Raw genomic sequence first — 22475 nt, 5'->3', positions numbered from 1 at the left:
TAGTCTGAGTTAAATCCAAAAATAAGGCTGATTACCCTTTGGCTAACTGCTAGATGGTCAGACTAGTTCTTAAGACACTGTCTTAACATAGAGGCTAGGTTTATGCAACTGGCCCCAGGACAATGATGCTCATGTTCTCCAGGCCGAAGTACAAACTTTGCTTGCAAAAGAAGCTGTAGAAAAAGTTCCTCCAGCGAATAAAGAGTCAGGCTTTTACAGCTGCTACTACTTCATTCCCAAGAGAGATGGTGGGCTCAGGCACTTTCTCGATCTCAGTCATCTAAACCGCGCACTTATGAAATGGCCGTTCAAGATGCTAACTTTGAAACAGATCCTCACACAGATTTGTCCCAGGGACTGGTTCTTATCGGTGGATCTGAAAGATGCTTACTTTCACATCCAGATAGCCACTCATCACAGACCATTCTTGAGATTCACATTTGAGGGGTGGCTTATTATCAGTATACAGTCCTTCCATTCAGACTGTCCTTGAATCCTCACACTTTTTCAAAGTGCCCCTCTGAGGCAGATGGGAATCTGCATTATGAACTACCTCGGTGACTGGCTGCTGCTAGCCAGGTCAGAGCAAGAACTTGTTGCTCACAGGTTGTTGCTACTCAACCATCTGGAGCAGCTTGGGCTAAAGTTCAGTTTAGCCAAGAGCTCTCTGTCGACCAGCCAGCAAATTGTCTTCCTGCTTGACTCAGCCCAAATGCGGGCATGGATTACACCGGAATGCTCCAGTGGCTAGCGGCGTCTTTCCAATGTGGGACATCGCGTCCGCTCAAAGTCTTTCAGAGGATGCCCAGGCTTATGTCGCTGGCCACCTCTGTGATTCCTCTGGGCTTGCTTCACATGTGGCCCCTTCAATTTTGGCTCAAAGCCCATGTCCCACCGCTGCATCAGAGCCGTGGCAACTTGGAGCAATCCTTGCCTGTTTCAGTTAGGCGTCCCATTAGGGGTGACCTCCAGGAAGAAGGTGGTCATGACAGATTCCTCTAACACGGGTTGGGGAGCTGTCTATGAGGGCAGTCTGGCTTTTGCTGTCCAGGGGCAATGTAGCTCCAGGCGAATGGAGGCTACATCCCCAATCAGTTCAAATGATCTGGTCTGTCTTTGGGAGGGAAGAAGTAGAACTCTTTGCCTCAGAAGACAACTCTCACTGGCCAATTTTCTTATCGATGCAGTGAGATGCTCTGGCCCTCGACTGGGCCAGCGCTCGCTTGCATGCCTTCCCCAGTGGCCCTGCTTCCTCAGGTCATTAGACAGGTCGAGGAAGTCAGATGTTCGGTCCTCCTGGTGGCCCCACTCTGGAAGAATCAGACGTGGTTTCCTGAGATGATTCAGTTGCTATTGGCAGCCCCTTGGAAGAGACCTGCTCTCGCAAGTGAGAGGAATGGTTTGGCATCCCCAGCCGGAGCTGTGGAGCCTGCATGTCTGGCCACTCGATTGGGACCTTTCCAGCTCCCTGTGAGTGTAACAAATCCTATTTTGGAGGAGCACTGTCTATGAGACACTGTCTACTCCCTTAAATGGTCAGTCTGGACTCATCCTCTTGTGACATGCCACACATGCTAACCTTCTTACAAGAGTTGTTGGATAAGGGGCATACCCCATCCACGCTCAAAGTTTATGTGGCAGCCATTGCAGTGAATCATGCTCCTGGGGCTGGCCGGTCAGTCGGCAAAGACGACCTGGTCCTTAAATTTCTGAGGGGAGCTCAGAGTTTAAACCTGCCTCGTCCTCACTCTGTGCTGACTTGGGACCAGTCAGGCACCTGTTGCTTAAAACCGCCTTCCTTTTGGCTTTATCATCGGTCACATGAGTAGTCACTGTCAGTCAGTGCTTCATTCCTTGAGTTTGGGCCTAACGCCTGTAAAGTCGTCCTCAAACCAAGACACGGCTATGTGCCTAAAGTGCTCTCAACCTTGTTTAGAGCACAAGTTATTACCTTTCTAGCTCTAGTTCAGTGGACGAGCAGGGTCCCAATCCACTCTGCCCTGTTAGGGCTCTTAGAGTGTATGTAGAGTGCTCTGACCCATTTCGGCAAACAGAACAGCTCTTTGTATGCTTTGGAGGCCGCTCTAAAGGGCTGCCAGTTACTAAACAGCGACTATCTTGTTGGATAATCAATGCTATTGCCCTGGCCTATGTCACAGAGTGTTTGCAATGCCCTGTTGGGGTGAGGGCCCACTCCACTCATGGAATGGCCTCCTCTTGGGTTTGGACCAGTGGGATCTCTGTTGGTGACATTTGTGCAGCCGCTGGCTTGTCATCGGCGTCAACGTTTGCTAGGTTCTATAACTTAGACATCCCTGCTCTCTAGGCACGGATTTTGTCTGCTTAATTCTACCTCATCCCCATTTGAGTGGAGGAGGTTTTTGCAATATCGTCCCCAGTGAGCTGAGCTCGGGGCTCATTCTGGCTTATGCTTCTTAGGCGGCCTCATTTCGGGTGCTCCAGGGCTGAGCACACATAGTGTTTTGGTTCTGCTATTACTTATAGCATGGCGCCATTGGATGCGTTCCCCACATGCGCTCTACGCAACGAGAGAGACTGTTCGGTTCCCTGAGGTAACGGAATGAGCGTTGCATAAGTTGCTGTGCTATAAGTCTGCACGCGAGTCAATGGCTGCCACTGACAGTCAAATGATTCTGATGAGTGGCACTCTGAGCCAACTTGTATAGCAGTCGGCTCCACCCCATTTGTTCCAAAGTGACTCATATAATGCAGAGCACTCATGATGCAAGCAAAACATAAAGTTGTGTATGCTTGACGTTTAAAATAAATGTTGTTTATAGTGAATGCCCCTATACATTTTATTTTATATTTACAATTTAATTTTAATCCAAATGATGTGCGAGCCAAGTGACTCTCACCCTCTCTCTTCCTCTCCTTACTAAGTAACTTGTGCATTGGTTTACTCACTTATTTTTGACATCCAACTGAACAACTTTCCAGTGATGTCTGTGAGAAAGGGATATTTGCTCTCAACAAGCTTGCACATCTGTGCCCGTCGCGCGCTCAATCCATTGAGCATGCTTTGCTTATCAGCTCACACACATCAGCTATACAGGCGTGAATATTGAATGTTTAACCTTATATTAATTGCATAGGCCTACATATACCTCGTAGATATCCTTAATATCTAATAACTCTATTCTGCTCTCTGTTCTGTTGTCTGTGTTTTTTTGGTCTGGATATGGCACTGTTCAGACGCTGTATCGGCGTTTGGTATCAGGGCATTTTAACGAGTGTGAGTACAGGAGCGCAGTATAGGACCCGATAACGGTGCATCCCTACAAATCAGGCTTCAGTATCAAAGTAAACAGGAGTTTCCTCACATGAGTTCTATGCAACACTCGTTCCCTTATCTCAGGAAACCGAGGTTATGTTAGTAACCAGAGCATTATCTTCACACAGCACAGTGGCTTCTGGTCTAAAAAAGTTTGTGTCACAACAGTCAGCTTTACTCTTTACCGATATTCAGAGGATTTCTCAGACCTGTTATCAGCTTTCTCTGGTAAGTAGTTTAATATCAGTATAGGACCTAAATGACAGTTTTGATATTTTCAGGTGTGTTGAATGATGTTCTGATGTTTCAGATTATTTTATTCTGTTCATTCATTGATCCAAGTTTACACTCCTCATGTTTGTTTCCTCTATAATTTATATTAAAGGTGATTCACAGAGCAGTAGATCAGCTCAGGATTTAGGAGTTTTAAAGAACTTTGAAAGTTTGTATATTCAAAAAATTAAGAACCAAGGACATGGTTTGACCAAACATATATATTATCTAGTTATTTAAAAACAGATCCAACATTAAACTTTCTTTAGTAATCCATTTGATTATCTGAAATGTTAACCATCTTATTCTTATTTTTTGTTCTGTACACAAATTGGTCTTCTGTTGATGCAGAAGAGTTAGTTTTTTAGTTATAGTGGCTTTCCAAAATTCAAGGACACTGTACAATATATATATATACTGTCCCAGATAAGGGTATGAATACTTATGTAATGGAATAATTTAAGTTTTTTATCTTTAATAAATTTGCAAAGATGTTAAAAACCTGTTATTTATATATATATATATTGTACAGTGTCCTTGAACCCATAATGACAAGGCAAATAACAGGTTTTTAACATCTTTGCAAATTTATTAAAGATAAAAAACTTAAATTATTCCATTACATAAGTATTCATACCCTTATCTGGGACAGTTGAAATTTAGCTCAATAAATTAAAACTGCCTGTAGAGCTCAGAGACAGGATTGCATCAAACCACACATCTGGGGAAGAGTTGAGAAAAAATTCTGCTGCATTGAAGGTTCACAGAAGCATGTAGCCTCCATTATCCATAATGGAAGACGTTTGAAACAACCAGGAATCTTCCTAGAGCTGGCCTCCTGGCCAAACTGAGCAATTGATGGAAAAGGGCTTTGGTTAGAGTGGTGACCAAGAAACTGATGGTTACTTTAGTTGAGCTCCGTGATCATAATGGAGATAGGAGGAATCTACAGAAGGACAAACATCGCTGCCACACTCCACCGATCTGTGCTTTATGCCGGTGTGGCAAGACTCAAATCTCTCCTCAGTGAAGACACATGAAAACACACTTGGAATCTGCAAAAAGGCACTTAAAGGACCCACAAACTGTGCGAAACAATATTCTCTGGTCTGATGAATTCCAAGCATAATGTCTGGTACTGCTCATCACCTGCAGTGTACCATCCCAAAAGTAATGTGTGTTGGTAGCAGCCTCATGCTGTGGGGCTGCCTTAATGAAAACCCAGTCCAGAGCATTCAGAACCTCAGACTAGGCAGAAGGTTCACCTTCCAACAGGACAATGAACTTAAACGCACAGCAAGAGTGGCTTATAGACAACTCTGTGAATGTCCTTGAGTGGCCCAGCCAGAGTCTGGGCTTGAACCCAATCAAATATTTCTGGAGATACCTGAAAATGTGTGTCTGCCCCCATCCAACCTGACAGAGCTTGAGAGGTGAACAGGTGAGGTGAAGAATGGCAGATAACTGCCAAATGCTGATGTGCAAAGCTTGTCGCATCATACCCAAAAATACTCAAGGCTGTAAAGGTGCTTCAGCTAAGTACTGAGATAAGAATTTGAAAACTTATGCAATGTATAAATTTACAAAATTGTGACAGTTCTGTTTCTGCTTTGCCATTATGGTGTAAGTGTAGACTGATGTGGAAAAAAAGTAATTTAAAGCAGTTTAACATAAGGCTGCAACATAACGTGAAAAAAATTAAGGGGTTTGAATACTTTATATACAGTATGTATATACACACACACACTCACACAAACAGTCGTGGCCAAAAATATCGGCACCCTTGGTAAATATGATCAAAGAATGCTGTGAAAATTCATCTGCATTGTTAATCCTTTTGATCTTTTATTTTTTTTAAATCACAAAAATCTAACCTTTCATTGGATAATAAGAATTTAAAATGGGGGGAAATATCATTATGAAATAAATGTTTTTCTCTAATACACATTGGCCACAATTAACGGCACCCTTTTATTCAATACTTTTTTAAACCTCCATTTGCCAGTTTAACAGCTCTAACTTTTCTCCTATAATGCCTGATGAGGTTAGAGAACACCTGACAAGAGATCAGAGACCATTACTTCATCCAGAATCACTCCAGACCCTTTAGATTCACAGCTCCATGTTGGTGCTTCTTCTCTTCAGTTCACCCCACTTATTTTCTATAGGGTTCAGGTCAGAGGACTCGAATGGCCAGCAGAAGCTTGGTTTTGTGCTCAGTGACCCATTTTTGTGTTGTTTTTTTTTCTTTTCTTTTGGTAACGCTTATGATTACAACCCGCAACGTACTGCGTAAGTAAACAGACTTTACAATGTAACTTTTTTGTAATTATAGTGTACCTATTCAGTACCTCCATGTAGGTATAAGGGAATAATATGTGAAGTTTGGGGAATAAAGGGGTAATGACCTGTAAAATTACAAATTATTTCTACTGTAAGTATTTTGAAACTAAGTGGTACCTATTTCTAAGTCAGTCACTTATTGATTTTTTATCTGTTGGTATTTGATAGAATCCATGATGCCATGTGTCTAAACAAGATGTCCAGGACCTCCAGCAGAAATATAGGCCCACAACATCAAAAATACAGCAGTATATTTCATTGTACACACGGGGTACTTTTTTATCCATGCGTTCACCAAAAACATCTCGAGTGTTTTTTTTTTTAAGGTTTTCTGACCCCGAGACTCAATTATTTTCTGCAGTTCTCCAGCTGTGGTCCTTGGAGAGTCTTTAGCCACTCAAACTCTCCTTCTCACCGTGCATTAGGACGATATAGACACACGTCCTCTTCCAGGCAGTTTCGTAACATTTTATGTTGATTGGAAATTCTTAATTATTGCCCTGATGGTGGAAATGGGAATTTTCACTGCTCTAGCTCTTTTCTTAAAGCCACTTTACTAATTTGTGAAACTCAATTATCTTTTGCTGCACATCAGAAATATACAAATTTTTCTTATTTGGGCTTTATTTGGGAATTTGGGCTTTGTTTTCCCTCCTATTTATATTTCTGTGAAACAGGAAGCCATGGCTGGATAATGTCATGTTCATAATCACCCTGGAGTGCTCTAAATTGTGAATATGAATGGGAATATACTTCAGAGATATTTTACTCATAAGAATTTCTAGGGGTACCAATAATTGTGTCCAACGTGTATTTGAGAAAAACATTTATTTCATAATGATATTTCCCCCCATTTTAAATTCTTATTATCCAATGAAAGGTTAGACGTTTGTGAATTTTTTTAATAAAATATCAAAAGGATTAACAATGCAGATTAATTTTCACAGCATTCTTTGATCATATTTACCAAGGGTGCTGATATTTTTGGCCATGATTGTATATACTGTAGGTTAGAATTCACAAATTATTCTAATTTAAAAGTTTAGATTAGAATAATTTAAGAATTGGGTGTTTGAACCAACACAAAACTATTGCTATGGTGCATAGCTGTGCATTTGATTCTAAACGTTATCAGAGAAAAGTTTCCCGTGTCACAAATAAAGCAATGATGTGGTCAGAACAACTGACTTTGTTTGACTTTGACTCAGAAAAAATAAACAAAAGTGTCACTAGATGTTACTCTTTCAAAAGGTACTAATATGTGCCATTTAAAGGTAAATGAGGTTCAAATATATACCTTTCAGCTTTTGGTACCTTTGTACCTTTTTCCTGAGAGTACAGATGGTTTGTTTCAGATGATTAGTGATTATGAGAATAATATTTGTTTAGCTAAAATCATTCCAGAACAATATTGAATGTGTGTTTGTATGATGTTCATGTTTGTGTCATTTTTGTGATGTGACTGTATAGGTCTGACCATCTTTTAATATCAAGATGAGCATAGCTGAGAAAATCTACATTTTTGTCTTTCTCTTACAAGGTGTGTGTATCTCTCCTTTACCTTCTAAACTTCAGCAATGTTTGTTTCATTAAGAGACTTTAATAAGACATTTGTAATATGATGGAAACAACTAAAATATTTATCATGAATGTGTCTTATAACACAGTGTGTTTAGTCTGTGTATGATTATGTCTTAATGTTTTAATTGCAGAGGTGTTAAGTACTTCAGTAAGTACTTTACTAGTACTTAGTATTACTTTTGGAAATGTGTACTTTACTTGAGATCTGTTAAAACAGAATATACATTTGCAAGGATACAAATAATAATTTTTACGCCATTACAGTCTCATCCTAAAATTACATTAAGTACAATCTGTAATATTTTCTTAATTTAAAAATAAAAACAATATTTTTACTTTACCCTAATGTGATTTACAAGCCAATCAATAATGCTCACATAAGTTAAATTTTTCTTTTATTTAAAGAGACAATTTATTTTATTTGAATAGTGTATTCCTTACAAACGTTTTGCATCAGAAACTAAAAAGTCAATTAAAAAAATCGAAGAAAAACTATTTACATTTTTATTTTAAGTAGGCTACAATTAAACGTGGATGCTTTTTATTTATTTATTTATTTGCCTAGGCACTTAGACTTTTAAGTTGTCAAATTTTTGGCAGTATCTCTGTATTTTACCTTAAGTACAGTTTCTGATTATCTTAACATTATTATGTAAGGAATAATGCACACCCGAGGTGGTGATGCGGTCATGAAGCGAAGCGGAGTGGCCGTTACACCTCGGGTGTGCATTATTTTTCTAATAATTCAACGGACCGAAGTCAATTATTCCGTTTATACTACGGTTGCCACACCTCAAGACATCGATCAGATGATATATTTCAAGGCATTCGTCCGGTATTTCTACTTAAATCGCTATTGTGAGTAGGATTATTTCTTCCGCATTTCATCCAGCGCCTCCGTTGCTAATTCCTAAACGTCATTTTAAACCTAGTAACGGAGGCTTGAGCCGTTGATAACAGATTAATGCAGTTAATAACTAAGTTATGTGAGAGAGAGAGAGAGATTACGTTACCTCTGTGCATCTCTCAATAGTGTTCGGCAGCAATGTCTCTAGTTATAGTGAAACTTAAGTTCCTTTTGTTCACGAACAGTACCCTTGTTGTTCCCTCGCTTGTGAGAAGTCATGTAGTTTTCAAGTTGTTTACTGATAAAATCGTCAGAGTAGCGCTAACAACATTAGCGCGATGTTTTTAGTGTGTGTGCGGTCTGTGAGGGAGAGAGAGCGGGAGAGATAGAGTGCTTTAAAGCGAGATTTTGTGGCGAAAACATGGACATGATCTGTCGTTTTTATCATATTGTTTACTATATTTATTTATTTGGCCAGTGTCGTTGTGGGTCTTGGTTATTTTGCTGTTAAGACCTTTAAAATAACAGAAATCATTTGGCGAAGTGATATGGTCATGTAATGAGGTCAAGAGCTGCCTGGAACTACGTTCGCCGTGCGTTTCCCTGAAAATAATTGCACACCTTAGAGCGTTCATCAGCCAATCAGATTCAAGCATTCAACGGCCCCGTAGTATAAAGTATTTTAATATATGATGTACAATAAATCACTAAAGATCAAATGCTTAAATGTAAAGAAAGTTCAAATCAGTTATGTTGTATTTGATCTTTATTTAAGTATTCTGACTTTTTGCCATGTTGCCGTTCTGCTGTGCAGCATTAAAGTACTATCCACTTCAATCCACACAGACTATTTATTGATTTTCTCATCTTTTTTTAATGCTTTAATATAACATATGAGCAATTCCACCGTTACGGACGTGACATTTGCAGTCAAAATCTGAAATATAAATTCTCATAAATTATATTTATTACCAATATATTAAACCATATATTTATATTTTTCTAAACCCCCTAAAATAGAGTCCAGACATGAGAAAAGTATCAGTCTATAACCCTGTTTTATATGTTAAATGGGGGGAAAACACATGCGTTACGGACGTGACAAAAAATAACACGAGTTTCTGGGAGACAACATATTTTGTAAACTTTCTGAATTACAATGCACAGCCCAGAAGCGACAACGTGCAGAATGGAGAAGGGTTGGCTATTTACAAAGCATTAAATATAAATTTTGTTAAAATTTTTGTTGTTGTGTTTCAGAGGAAAAAATCAATGTTACGGACGTGACATCTCTCCGTTACGGACGTGACTAGTCTGAAAGCGGAATTCATCCGACTATGAAAAAAACCTATAAAAATGCTTTAAAACTTTAACAGAGACGTCTAGTGAGTATTTAATAGGGCTGCCCCCCACTAAAGATTTTTCTAGTTAACTAGTTGTTCGTTTAAGCCATTATATTCAACTAATTGCGCATTTTATATTAAATTAATAGACCTACTAATCCATATGAGCTTCAATATATTCAAGCACACGTATAAAATTTGCCACAAGGCACAGGCAAAAGTAGCCTAAGGATTATTAATGTATAGAAAAAGGAGACATTTTAATTATTTACTAATAAACTAAAGTTTATTACGGCTGCAAGAAGAAATTCATAGTGCCGACTCTCACCTCCACAGTATGGACCATTGGACGCGCCTTTAGGGAGAAATGCAACCTTCATACATTTAATATTTGTTTTAAATTGGTTCGTTTAAAAGTAGGCATTTCAGCCTTTCTATAGATATATTTCTCTATGTGAGACACACGCTGAGTTGTGGTTCTTTTGGAGACGCTCCAGTTCACAGAGACGCATCCTGTATGTTTTGGTTATTTTGCAAAAGCACAACATTTTATTGTTATTATGAATTTACATAAATAAAATTAGTTTCGAATTGATTTTAAGTTGTTTCATTATCAGGAAAAAAAATGCAAATGATCGACGGGCGAGGCGCATGCGCATCAATTGATATTCCGCACAAACACTTGAACACGGGCCAAAAATATAGCACATTGATAGCCTATAGGTTAACGCTAGAGGTTGGAATCCACATTAAAATAAATCCTCACCAGTCTACATCCGAGTCAGGTGCAGTTATAATCTATAAATTGAAGGCTATTTGACGTTTTAAAATGATCTAACCGACCAACGCCGCTTCAATTCGTTGATCATAGTTGTTGATCACGATTAAACGGATGCCGCTGAAAAAAAAAAAGTTTTAATGACTTGCTTATGCGTTAAATAACTAAGATAAAAAACAGGTTAAGTAAAATATTCTAAATATAATAGGCCTATTGTTCAAGTATATAGACTGCGAAGACCTTTTGCATCTGCATAAAAAAGTGAATTATTTATTATTTTACTATGCAATGATACAAAATTAAACCAAACAAAAAAATATTTAGACAAAATAAAAATATAAAAAAATTATAATCCCACAGTATGCGCGCCGAACGCGCAAAATCTTGCACTCCCCAGGTGAAAAACAAGTACACTTCCATAATGTACTTAAAGTGCTCTGTTATCGCGCACTAATTTTGTACTTAATATACTAAAACTGATCCTTTAGTACTTCTTAGGGTCAACTTAAGATCATCTAAGTGTACTCAACTGTGCTATTTTGAGACACCATGAATGAACTAAAATGCGCTTTTAACATACTATCTTTGTATTTAAAAATGTATTTCGTTACCACATGTACTTGAACCCTTCTTTCATTCACCAGAACAGCGACAAGAGTTATTTGAAACACATAAAACGTTTAAACAAGATAATATTGACAATGACATTTAAAATAGTTTTGGCGGGCTGAGAATGCGATTTCTAAAATGTTATGATAAGGTAAGCCTGACACAGCAGTAGACCTTTATCAGTCAGCAACGAGGTTCTGACGATTTGTGCTACCCGCTCAGATTGTGCTACCTCCCATTAAAGATAGGCAGCACAAATCGATAGGCGAAAAATGCTACCTATCAGATTGTGCTACCAGCATCTTATTCATGTGCTTTGAGGCTTTTTTAATGTCCATACCTACCCCTACCCTAAACCTACCTGCTCACACCTACCCCTACCCTAAACCTACCCTTAAAACAATGCACAAGCAAAAGTTGCCTAATGATTATGAAAAAGGACACATTTTATTTTTATTAATAAACTAATGTTTTCATGAGTCCTTGTCAGCTGCAAAATGAAATTCACGAAATTTCCACTGGACTCGCCTTTAGGAATGCATTCAGATTACGTAATCAGGGAGTATTTGATTTCGTTTTGAATTGGTTCGTTCAAAAGTAGACACGCTTTCTGTAGATATATTTCTCAGGTAGGCTATGTAAGGCACCCAATTTTAAGTTGTTTCATTATCAGGAAAAATGCAAGTGGTCACGCAGGCGCCTCCCTGTCATTCTTGAGCATTAATTATTTACCACACAAACACTTGAATATGAATAATAGCCTATATAGCACATTTATATTAGGTTAACGCTAGAGTGTGGGATCCTCACCAGTCTACATCCTAGACAGATGCAGTTTAACCTGCAAATTGAAGGCTATTTGACGCTTTAAAATGATCTAACGGGCCATGCTGCTCCAATTCCTTGATCATTGTTGTTGATCAAGATTAAACGGATGTCGCAGTCATAAACTTGTTTTAATGAGTCTCGTAAACTTATTTTAATAAATCGCTTATGCATTAAATAACACAGATACAGAACAGGTTAAGTTAAATATGCTGAATATATAGGCAATTGTACAAATAATAAAATGCTATAGACTGCGAATAAGATTGCAGTTTCACATTTCGCATATGCATAGTGAATTATTTTTAACATGCAATGATACAAAATAAAACCAAACAATATTTGTAATGAAGAAAAATATTTAGACAAAAATGAGAGAATGATGTAAACCCACAGCACATCTCTTGCGTCACACATAGCAACATGCGCGCCGAACACGCAAAAATCTTGCTCTCTGAATGAATGCAGCGCAGATAGATTCGAGACACAAGTTATTTGAAACACATTGAATGTTTAAATAAGATAATATTGACTATGAACATTATATGACATTTGAAAAAGTTTTGACGATTTGTACTTCAGTCCGCCTGTGCATTTCTGGCCCGCACAGTTTTAGGCTCAATCTCCGCGATGTTCTCGTTGAAAATGCAATTTCTTACATGTTAGAATTAATTCATTTCTAAAATTTCATGATATGGAAAGCATGAAACAGATCCCAGCAGTATAAACATACACAGGCTATCAATCATCAGCAACGAGGTATGCATGCCAGTATGCATAACGTCCGTCACGGTCACGTCCGTAACGCATTTTTATGGTGGATAAGTGCAGAGAATGGAGATGAACTGTTGATCATAATTAGCATGGCCATAAGTTAGCTTTGTACAGAAAGTTTCAAGTTAATTGCATTAATAATTACTATAAGATATAAACTTAATCTTTAAAATGTTATGGACGTGACACAGCGCTGAAGCGTCCAGACCTCATAAATCTAGCCCTTATAAATCCAAAAATCATCGCTGTTAAGACAAAGTGAGTTTATTTACTTTTCAGACAGGCCTCCACCTTTCTACAAAATACTTACTTGTTGACATAAATAAAAAAATGATCAGTCTTTGATCTCTTATTTGAAAACATGAAATACAGTCGAATGAAAATGTAATTTTACTTTAGGTCCACCCCTCATATGTGATGGATAAACATTGCGATTTCCTTCAAATTTCTATTAAAGCACGTTAATGCAGTAAAATACAGACCTAAATGTACAAATTAAACAGGGTTTTATTCTTTAGGTAAAAACTTTATTTTTTCATGGTAAGGATGACATTTGCATGGAATTGCTTTTCATTTTAATTGAAATGTAAATGAGGTCTGTTTGTCACTTGAAAATCCTAATCAATAAAGTGTGTTGTTTTACATGTTTGTGTTGTGTGTGTTATAAGGTGTTTACTGCACACGGTTCAATGTCAGTCTGCCAGAGAAGATTGAAGCTCTCAGTGGATCCTGTGTGATCATAAACTGCACTTTTGAGATTGATAAACAATATGACCAATACCTCACTGAGAGTGATGCTACAGGATTATGGCTCAAAGATAAAATGTATGCGATTGACAATCAAGTATTTAACTCCAGAGATCCCAAACCTGGTCACTTCAGTGGGAATATAACTGGAAAACTACACGAGAAGAACTGCACCACTATCTTTTATGATGTTAGTTCGAATCACAGTGGTGTATATTACTTCAGGATCATGAGTGGCAGGCTGAAATACACCTACGGACAACCCTTCTCCACTATAGATGTCATCAGTGAGTGATTTGAGCCTTTTAATTATAAACAAATGTGTTAATAAAGTGTTTTAAAAGTTGCCATCATTGTCATTTACTTTCTCTGTTTCAGAGTCTCCTCCCAAACCCAGAGTGTATGTGGCGCAGGATCAGGAGGAGGTGTTGGAGGGGAGCTCTGTGAGTCTGCGCTGCTCTGCTGAGACTCTCTGCTCCTCTCCTCCAGCAACTCTCACATGGAGCTCCACTCCCAGAATCCCCCTCAGTGAGAGCAGCAGACTACAGGAGCTCATCTCTGATCTGAACTTCACTGCTACTCACCGTGAGCATGGAGTCACTTTCACCTGCACTATAACCTACCAGCTACAGGACAAGAACAAAACAGCACAGGACAGCATCACAGTACATGTTCAGTGTAGGATTTCTGTGGCATCAGTACTTTTCTCCTCTATATGCTGCCTAAAAACCACGTGCTTAATGTGTATCATGTCATTCTCTCTTCTGTTTCAGATGCACCTAAAATCTCTTCCTCCTCCAGCTGTAGCAGAACTAATGTAACTGTGTGTTTCTGTGAGGCTGATGGGAATCCCTCTCCTGAACTGGAGTGGCATCTGTCTGGACGTCCTGTCACTAACTCTTCAAACACGTTCATCAGTGAAGAGCGATTGAGCAGCACAGGCTTGAGGAGCTCCATCACTCTACATCAGTCTCTCACACACACATCCACTCTGCAGTGTGTCAGTAACAACACTCGAGGCACTGCAAGAAAACTGCTTCAGCTGCCTTCATCTCTTGCACGTGAGTTTCAACTATGAGTCATTCAGTAGAAGTTAAATCGAACATAGTTAATGTCATTCTGTAAATGAAAAATGACTTAATCAGGCATTCATCAACTGAGTGACAGTCTTTGACTTCAATGGGAATATTAATGCTAATCTCTTACTTTTCAGATTGTTCCTCTTCCCTTGCCATTATTGTTAAAGATTATGATAGGATTTGCTTGCACTTATTTTACTGGATCACCAGTGGTTTTCCAAACACTCCAACACACCAAACACATTTATTCTTCTTTAGGTTTGAATTTTTCTCAGCTGTTTGGAGTTGCTGTTGTGGCTCTGGTGGTCGTGTTTTTGTGTACTGTTACATGTATCTGTGTACGGTAGGTGCACAACACATATGGAGTATGATGCAATGTTACTAAGTGACTAAAAAGAGCATAATTAATACAGAATAGGTTTAGCATATAACATTGACTTGGTGGATTTTATTGTGTATTGACATGCTGTATATTGACAATAAAAATCATGTACACAGTTATAGTGACATAAGTATAGAGCTGTAAAATCTGCAGACTGCTACTGACTTTTGGTAACTAGCATTTCAGATTCATTCAGACTGCAAATCTGTGCAAAAGTGGGTAGTTCATTCCAGGCTTCATGCAAAATCAATATAAAAACAAGAACATGCTTTAGTCTTATACAGTGGCCCCCCAAAAAGTTTAGCACTTTGATACTAAAATGTACTGTATGAATATTCTTACATTAGATGTCGAACCAAGGCACATTTATTTTTTAATATAATTTGAGGTTGTTGCAAAAATGTCTCTCAACTAATATACCTATTTTTTCTGAACTTATAATCCCCCCTCCAGATGGTCGACTAAGCTGCAGGTGAGTCCTTTATTTCAAAGTAGATATGTTAAGTCACCATGGTCATAATGACGGTGTTTGAGGTTTTGTTTTTATTTTTATTTTTCAGGCTCAGAATGAGGCAGCAGGCACATATGCTTCTCTTCAGCTCTCTGCTCCACCCTCTGAATATGAGACTTTGAACATTAAGAGAGGTGACACACAATAAACAACAAACACATCTGATCTCCTCCTTTGTCTTCTTCAGTCAGCTGGACTTTCAGGATTTTAGAAATGCACATTTCCAATATGAAAGACATCATTTCACATGGATCTCATGTCTGACACATAAAAAAAAGCTTGAAGAAGACCAAGAATTACTGGCAGCTAAATATGAATGTGATTAGTTTGCAGATTAGATTAGACTCAAATCTGTTTTGTTGTTTGAATAAGACAATTATTGTAACATTCATACACGTTTGCTATTGGCTGGATCTAGAAAATTGTAATTAAAAAATTATATATTATGGTTTTATTTGATTAAAAAAAAACATTTTGTATATCATTCTAGTTATTGTTTATAACTTTTTGTTTTATGGTCTCTTTGTTGTCTTCTAAATTAATTTGTAATCAATATTAAATGCTTATTTTCCATGTAAAACACTTATACTGCTTGATTTTTTTTTTTTTTTTTTTCAAAACTGCTTTTTGCTTTCTGGTGAGAACCATAAATAAATGTAGCTGTCTATATAAAGAGAAATGTCACAGCTATTTTAGCATTTTCTCATATGAACCAATACCGGTATATTCTTCTAAACATCAAAAAATCAGTTTGAATCACAATTGAGGAAGGGAGCAGTTTCCTTAGAGAGACCCATGTGTAAGCCATATATAATCTGTAAATAAAAAAGCATAAATTGTGAATAAATTAAATGTACATTACGAGCTCACAGGTTTTTCTGACATATGGTGCAGATAAGTGACTTACCCAGTAATAGGGTGGTGGATATTTAAAAAAAAAAATAATAATAATAATAATTATTTATTCCAAGTAGCAGTAAATAAAGTTTAATAAAACTAAAAAAGTCATGTGACCATCAATTAAGATGTAATATATATTTTCCTTATGTATCTTAATTGTTATTCAAATATGTTTTACATGTATTGAAAAGTAAAAGTTTTTCAAGTTGTATATTTTCAAATATTTTGAATTAATAATTCATAGATATTATTGTACTTTTGGGAGCAATTGAAAGCAGTCAACCTTTGGGAAATTTTGGGCACTTTAAATAAATTGCAAAATACTTTTGTTGCTATTGAGGGAGGATACGGGAAAGATTATGGACAGGTTTGGTGGTCTGGCTATAGATTATGGAATAGATGTAGAGACGAACATCAAAGTCTAATTACTGACGTATTTACAAAAATTAATTACAGCTGTAAAAACATGCAGGTATTTTTACATAGAAGTACAATGTAAATACATGCATCTACAAACATATGTGCACTGTATCAAATTAAATCATTTTATGCAAATAATAAGGCAAATGATAAGCAAATCATTTAATGCAACTAAATTATTTTTTAAATAAAAAACATAAAAAAACAACAGATATATAATTCAAAATGAACACAAAAATGATTTTGACACTTTGTGGTTGTCAAGTGCTAATGCGATGTGTTCTTCATCACGTTTACTCTGCTGGGTTTTTTGCCTGCAAATATTATTATATCTTACATCCTCTAAGCAGAAACAGGATATCTTAACTATATTCAAATATCCTTTTGCAAATACCTGCTCTCCCAAAACTACGAAAAACGAGCAGACAAATTTAGCAAAATACTTGAGTGTAACATAAAAACAGTAATATGAATCAGTAATATGAACATAATGTGGAGTAATAATAAAAGAAATAAATATGAAAAGGAGGAAAATATAACAACATTGGAAATGTGCATACACCACACTCTCTTATTTACCCAGAATATGATTACTAAAATAACATTTTCTCAAAAATGTTGATTGCGAAAATGTATTTTAGTCACTATTTCCCAGCCATGTCAAGTTATCCCAACCCGATCTCATGAAAGTGCATAATAGTAGGCTACGCCAAATAAAAACGAAAACTCGTGGTATTAATACGCAAAAATGGACTTTGGCGTGTCTATGCTACGCGATGGGTAGGATTAGGGTTGTGGTGTAGATGCGTATCATATGTAGGCCTACGCGAAAACTGCGTATCATATGCACACTAACAAATTTCGTATCATATGCATGCGAAAACTGCGTATTATATGCACGCCAAAAACGCGTGTAGCATATAAACGCCAAAGTCCATTTTTGCGTATCAATACTGTAAGGATGAAAGAACCTCAGATACTTTGATCTCCTGAGAAACAGACAATACAAACATGCACGGGCATCTTCGAGATACCCCACAAAGTGGAGGTGCAGGAAACTTCCATTTGTTTCTTCTTAAATCCCTTCACCCATCCTTCCTTCTACTCAGCCTGCTCAAAATGGTCAATAGTAGATTGTAATGCTCTACATTAATACAAGTGATATTCACAGTCATATTTGGTATCATTTGAATTGTCTCAGGGCGACTGGTACAATGGTCTCATTCTTATAAGAATGTCCCAAAAGGTGATAACTCTACTTGATCAATGCAAATTCCAATTGTTAGTTCCTGTCTCCATTTCGGGGGATGTTTATCTCTGTCAGAGTACTTAAGGAAAACTTGCAAGAAGATCAGGGCCTTCTGTAGCTGGAATGAGGCCATAGGATGAAGTGTGTTCGCACACTTCATACTATGTATTTTTCTCAAGTCAGGCATGTTACTCTTAGATTTATCTTTGAGAATTTAATGTTTTGTATTGATATGATTTGATATCTTTGAATTGGCTATGTAATTGACATATTTACCTGACTGATAATAAATTGTAACATTTGATTTTATTCTGATTTACTCTGTAATTATTGACTGTAGTAGATTACGTTGTATCCTTGTTACCGCATTTCCTGCGTCAGGTTAGTAATGGACTAAGATTCAGTTGAGATGGAGCATAGGGCACACCAACTGTATCTTTAGAGATCCGGCTAACACTTGGTATTAGTTCAAGTGTACTTAGATTGTAAGGGCTAAAAGGGAATTTCCGTCTAGGTCAACTGAATGTTGTTCGACCAACCTAAATAGGGTGAGCCTAACCTCTGTTTATTGTAATATTATTCTAGTGTACATGGGGAAACCATGGCATGACCATACCAAAGCTACTATCAGGGAAAATAATGTTGGTCGGCTTACATCTGTAGTAGTGGTCGTGACCTCTGACTAGAAATAGTGTTGCTTGATTCAAGTGTGTACAACTCTATGGGGGCTAATTAAAGGTACTTTTAGAATGAGCAAGCATAGGAGCGGCCTTCTAAAGTATTAGCCAATTACCTCTGTCTAACCAAGACTGATGAGAATGTGACCGTAAGATACGCTAACAGCCAAAGCGATATCTTTAAGCGACATGAGCTCCCGAATGAACGAGTACAATAATAGTAAAGAGTTAACTAGAATAATCAAATGTCATAATAATAATAAGAAATGAACAAATAATCAATTGGCATTTCTACCTAAATTCGAGGTCATAATAAAATGGAGTCAGATTAGAATTTAACCTAAATGTAATAACTTTGCACGCTGAAAAGACCGAACACGCAAGAAACCTTCATCCACCATTGGATACCTTCTTTGGGCCAAGTGCGTGGACCTTACAAAGTGGTGACCATCCTCCGTGATCTCCCATGCAAGCGAGTGATGTCTTTTCAGCGAAATATGGACTGCAACGAACAAGAGGTTTGATCATCTCCTTCTCTTTCTCCAGCTGCTGTGGTAAGTCAATTCTTATTTGCCTTGTAGAAATATTGAGGGAAAGACAGATGCACCCCATATATACACTTTTGTAGAATGAGCCGGAATGCTCATATTGTTAGACCGGAGACCGGAATGGTGGGTTGAGAATTAGACAAAACAACTTATCAGGGACATGATAGCGGCAGCGTAGACGAGGAATGACATCCCTTGTTCTGAAATGGAAATATCTCTTTGTTTGCCTAAGCAACAAGAGATGAAACTTAAAATTGGAATACCATCATCCAAATTATATTCTGGTACTCAACAGAGAGAAATTAAAACCTAAAATTTGAATCTGCAAACTGCCTTCTCTATTGCTTTATGTGCTTCATTGCAACAAATGAGCAACTTTTTCATGAGAATCCCGCACAAACCCGGGTCCTTCACAAACCCCGCAGCACGACGAGGACACCAGATCCCCTGTTTATTTTGGACACTTTATCCCCTTTGGACACTTTATTTTATTATTTCTGTTTAATAAAAGCCTTTCTGAGGCCTGACGCCACACCCACTGTGTCTGTCGTTTGCTCCTCCCGTCACAATATGTATACCTTTGTAATTGGGATTGAATATTTAATATTATTATTATTGTCATATGTTCTAATGATGCATACCGTCTTTATAAATATGTAAGTTACACTGACTTTTTGCTACTTTTCATTTAAGCCACTCAGACCAAGCATTCTTTAAGTCACTACCATTAAAATACATCAGAGTGATAGTGAGGAATTGGCTGTTTTAAAAATGGGACCACCTTATGAAATGAGACCTCAAAAGATGCCTAAGACCCAATGTACCATTCGTACTTGTTGACATGAACCTACCTTATGGTTTTTGCTTTGTTATATGTGCCAAATCTCACAGCTTTCTTCATTTTCAATGACATCAAGTTCATCATTGTTCAATTGTTGAGCCATTAAAATGCTGTTTAAGTGTTTAAGCAGTGTGTAACCAGCGAGAACCCTTCACCTGTTGGAGCCTGCCCAGAAATCTGCACAATTGGAGGTGACAAGATTCAACAAAAGAGGCAAGAAAGCCCTAGGGAAGGTGTCACTAGAGACAGAAGTTTCTCCATGATGGAACGACTCGTCAAGCAATAAAAGGCCTGGATTGATTCAATGAACTATACATACGAGTTGTTCTCAATCAGACAGATGAAACCCTGAACCCGTTCATCCACCTGCTGAATTTGAGCTACACGCACCTACTGAGACTGGTGTACACAAAGGCCTTTCTAAAGGCTTCTACGCTGCTAACATTACAAAGACAATTTTGAGTTAACATCTCAAGGATGAACAATCACCTAATAGTGACCCTATCGGATTCATCTGAATGTGACCCACTGGGGTCAAATGGGGCACTGTACAATACCACGTGGACCTTACAATACCACGAGTTTTCGGGGTTTCTTTTGGCGTAATATTTATACCTACTTTCATGAGATGGATGCCATACTCTGGTTCCACATATTCCATTCTACTTCCACATAATCTGCTGTAAAACTTGTTATCTTGTAACACCCATGTGACACAGAAAATCCAAACACAAATCTGTTTACACCTGTTTCACATTATGGTTACATTTTAACAGCACTGTCTTTGTTTATGCATGTTTATTTAGAATTGAATTAGGTGATTTGGGTGACTGTATGGTTGAAGCAGATTTTGAACAAAGAACAAAGTATACACAATTTTAGTCACAACATAAGGTTGAGAAGGGAAGTTCTTAGAAGTTACATATGTGTATGTAATCTTTTATACATTGATGAGAACGTGTCCTCTGGTGTCCAGGGTCCAGCACACTCCATAGACACTCAGTCGGATTGAGATTTGGGAAATTTGGAGGCCAAAGCAACACCTTGAACCTTTTGTCATGTTCCTCAAACTATTCCTGAAGCATGCATTATCCTGCTGAAAAAAACCTGTAAAGGGGTGGATATGGTCTGCAACAATTTTTAGGTAGACAGTTTATGTCAAAGTAACATCCACATTAATGCCAAGACCCAAGGTTTCCCAGCAGAACATTGCCCAGGTCACAACAACTCGTCTCCACCATCCTGACTTTTTTTCCCAAAATGCATCTTGCTGCCATCTCTAAACAACGCACAAGTAGCCGGCCATCCACCTGATCTAAAAGAGTCAGAGCACAAATCCTTCTTTCATTCCATTGCTCCATGATACAGTTCTGATGCTCACATGCCAATTTTTTCACTCTGACTGGTTTGTGTATTGTTAGAAAAAAAGGTACAAAAGCTGTCACTCGGGCAGTACCTTTTAGGTACTAATGTGCACATTTAATATCCTCACCACTTTCTACAGGGGAACCATTGAGAGTGTGCTGACCAGCTGCATCACTGTCTGGTACGGGAACTGTACTGCAGCAGACCCCAAGACCCTCCAGCGGACAGTGAACACAGCTGCAAGGATCATCGGTGCCCCTCTCCCCTCCATCCTGGACATTTTCCTCACAAGATGCTCCAGCAAAGCCAACAGTATCGTGAAGGACTCCACACATCCCTCCCACAGTCTCTTCCAGCTTCTACCATCAGGAAGATGGTACCGGAGCATCAGAGCCCGCTCTGCCAGACTGCTCAACAGCTTTTTCCCCCAGGCTGTGAGAGCCCTGAACTCAAATCACCCTGCCCCTCTCTGAAACCCCATACAAACCCCCTACCTCCTGAAACATGGACCATCTGAAACTTATGGAACTTTTTTTGTGCAATCGAAGTGTGCTACACACAGGTGAGTGGGCCTGTACAAACCACCTGTAGTAGCACACTCTCCTCCTCTATGCGCACTAGTCACTTTTCACACACACTGCTGTGTGTATACAAATCCCACAAAAAGACTCAGTAATATACGTATGTTTACATGCTCATGCACTACAAATCATCCTGCACTGTTCCCCAGCCAGCTGCTGACTCACAATGTTTCTCTTCACACATGTACAGTATTTATCTGAAGCACTCGTATAGTTTGTATTGTTTGTTTTTTTAGTTTATATATAGGTAAAACATTTTTTTTATATATAGTATATTTATAGTCAAATCTATCAGTAGAATAGTTGTGTATAGGTTTATATTGTTTTACTTCATTGCTGTATGCCTGTATTTATGTAGCACCGTGGTCCTGTGAGGCACGACATTTCGTTCCACTGTATGCCCCCGCATGTAGCGGAATGACAATAAAGCTGAACTTGACTTGACTTGATATGTAACTTTAAGGTACCTTTATGCACCCTTTAGGTAAAAAGGTGTACCTTTTGAAA

The 22475-nt window shown here is 38.1% G+C and overlaps 1 protein-coding gene across 3 annotated transcripts; it reads left to right on the top strand.

The window, feature by feature from the left end:
* Window positions 1–6113: 6113 nt before the first annotated feature.
* On the top strand, window positions 6114–15903 carry LOC131539154 (sialic acid-binding Ig-like lectin 14). Of its 3 annotated transcripts, XM_058773506.1 has the most exons (8): window positions 6114–6182; window positions 7382–7451; window positions 13337–13702; window positions 13794–14093; window positions 14189–14476; window positions 14753–14837; window positions 15330–15348; window positions 15437–15903. In XM_058773506.1, the coding sequence occupies exons 2-8, from the start codon at window positions 7406–7408 to the stop codon at window positions 15533–15535; spliced, it is 1203 nt and encodes a 400-aa protein (XP_058629489.1). In that variant the 5' UTR covers window positions 6114–6182; window positions 7382–7405; the 3' UTR covers window positions 15536–15903. The 3 variants fall into 3 exon arrangements, with proteins under 3 accessions (XP_058629489.1, XP_058629488.1, XP_058629490.1); XM_058773505.1 differs by lacking the exons at window positions 6114–6182; window positions 7382–7451 and adding an exon at window positions 8194–8350; XM_058773507.1 differs by lacking the exons at window positions 6114–6182; window positions 7382–7451; window positions 14753–14837 and adding an exon at window positions 8194–8350.
* The last annotated feature ends 6572 nt before the right edge of the window (window positions 15904–22475 follow it).

The sequence above is a fragment of the Onychostoma macrolepis genome, chromosome 04 (assembly GCF_012432095.1).
Source record: "Onychostoma macrolepis isolate SWU-2019 chromosome 04, ASM1243209v1, whole genome shotgun sequence".
In the NCBI taxonomy this organism is placed as follows: domain Eukaryota; kingdom Metazoa; phylum Chordata; class Actinopteri; order Cypriniformes; family Cyprinidae; genus Onychostoma; species Onychostoma macrolepis.
This window is presented reverse-complemented; position numbering and strand designations above follow the sequence as displayed.

Excerpts from the sequence above, each read along its gene's own strand:
- LOC131539154 (XM_058773505.1), top strand. The coding sequence starts at position 8,302 with ATGATATATTTCAAGGCATTCGTCCGGTATTTCTACTTAAATCGCTAT. Across the intron at positions 8,351-13,336 it reads TTTCTACTTAAATCGCTATT|GTGTTTACTGCACACGGTTC; the intron begins GTGAGTAGGATT and ends GTGTGTTATAAG. Across the intron at positions 14,477-14,752 it reads GCTGCCTTCATCTCTTGCAC|GTTTGAATTTTTCTCAGCTG; the intron begins GTGAGTTTCAAC and ends ATTCTTCTTTAG.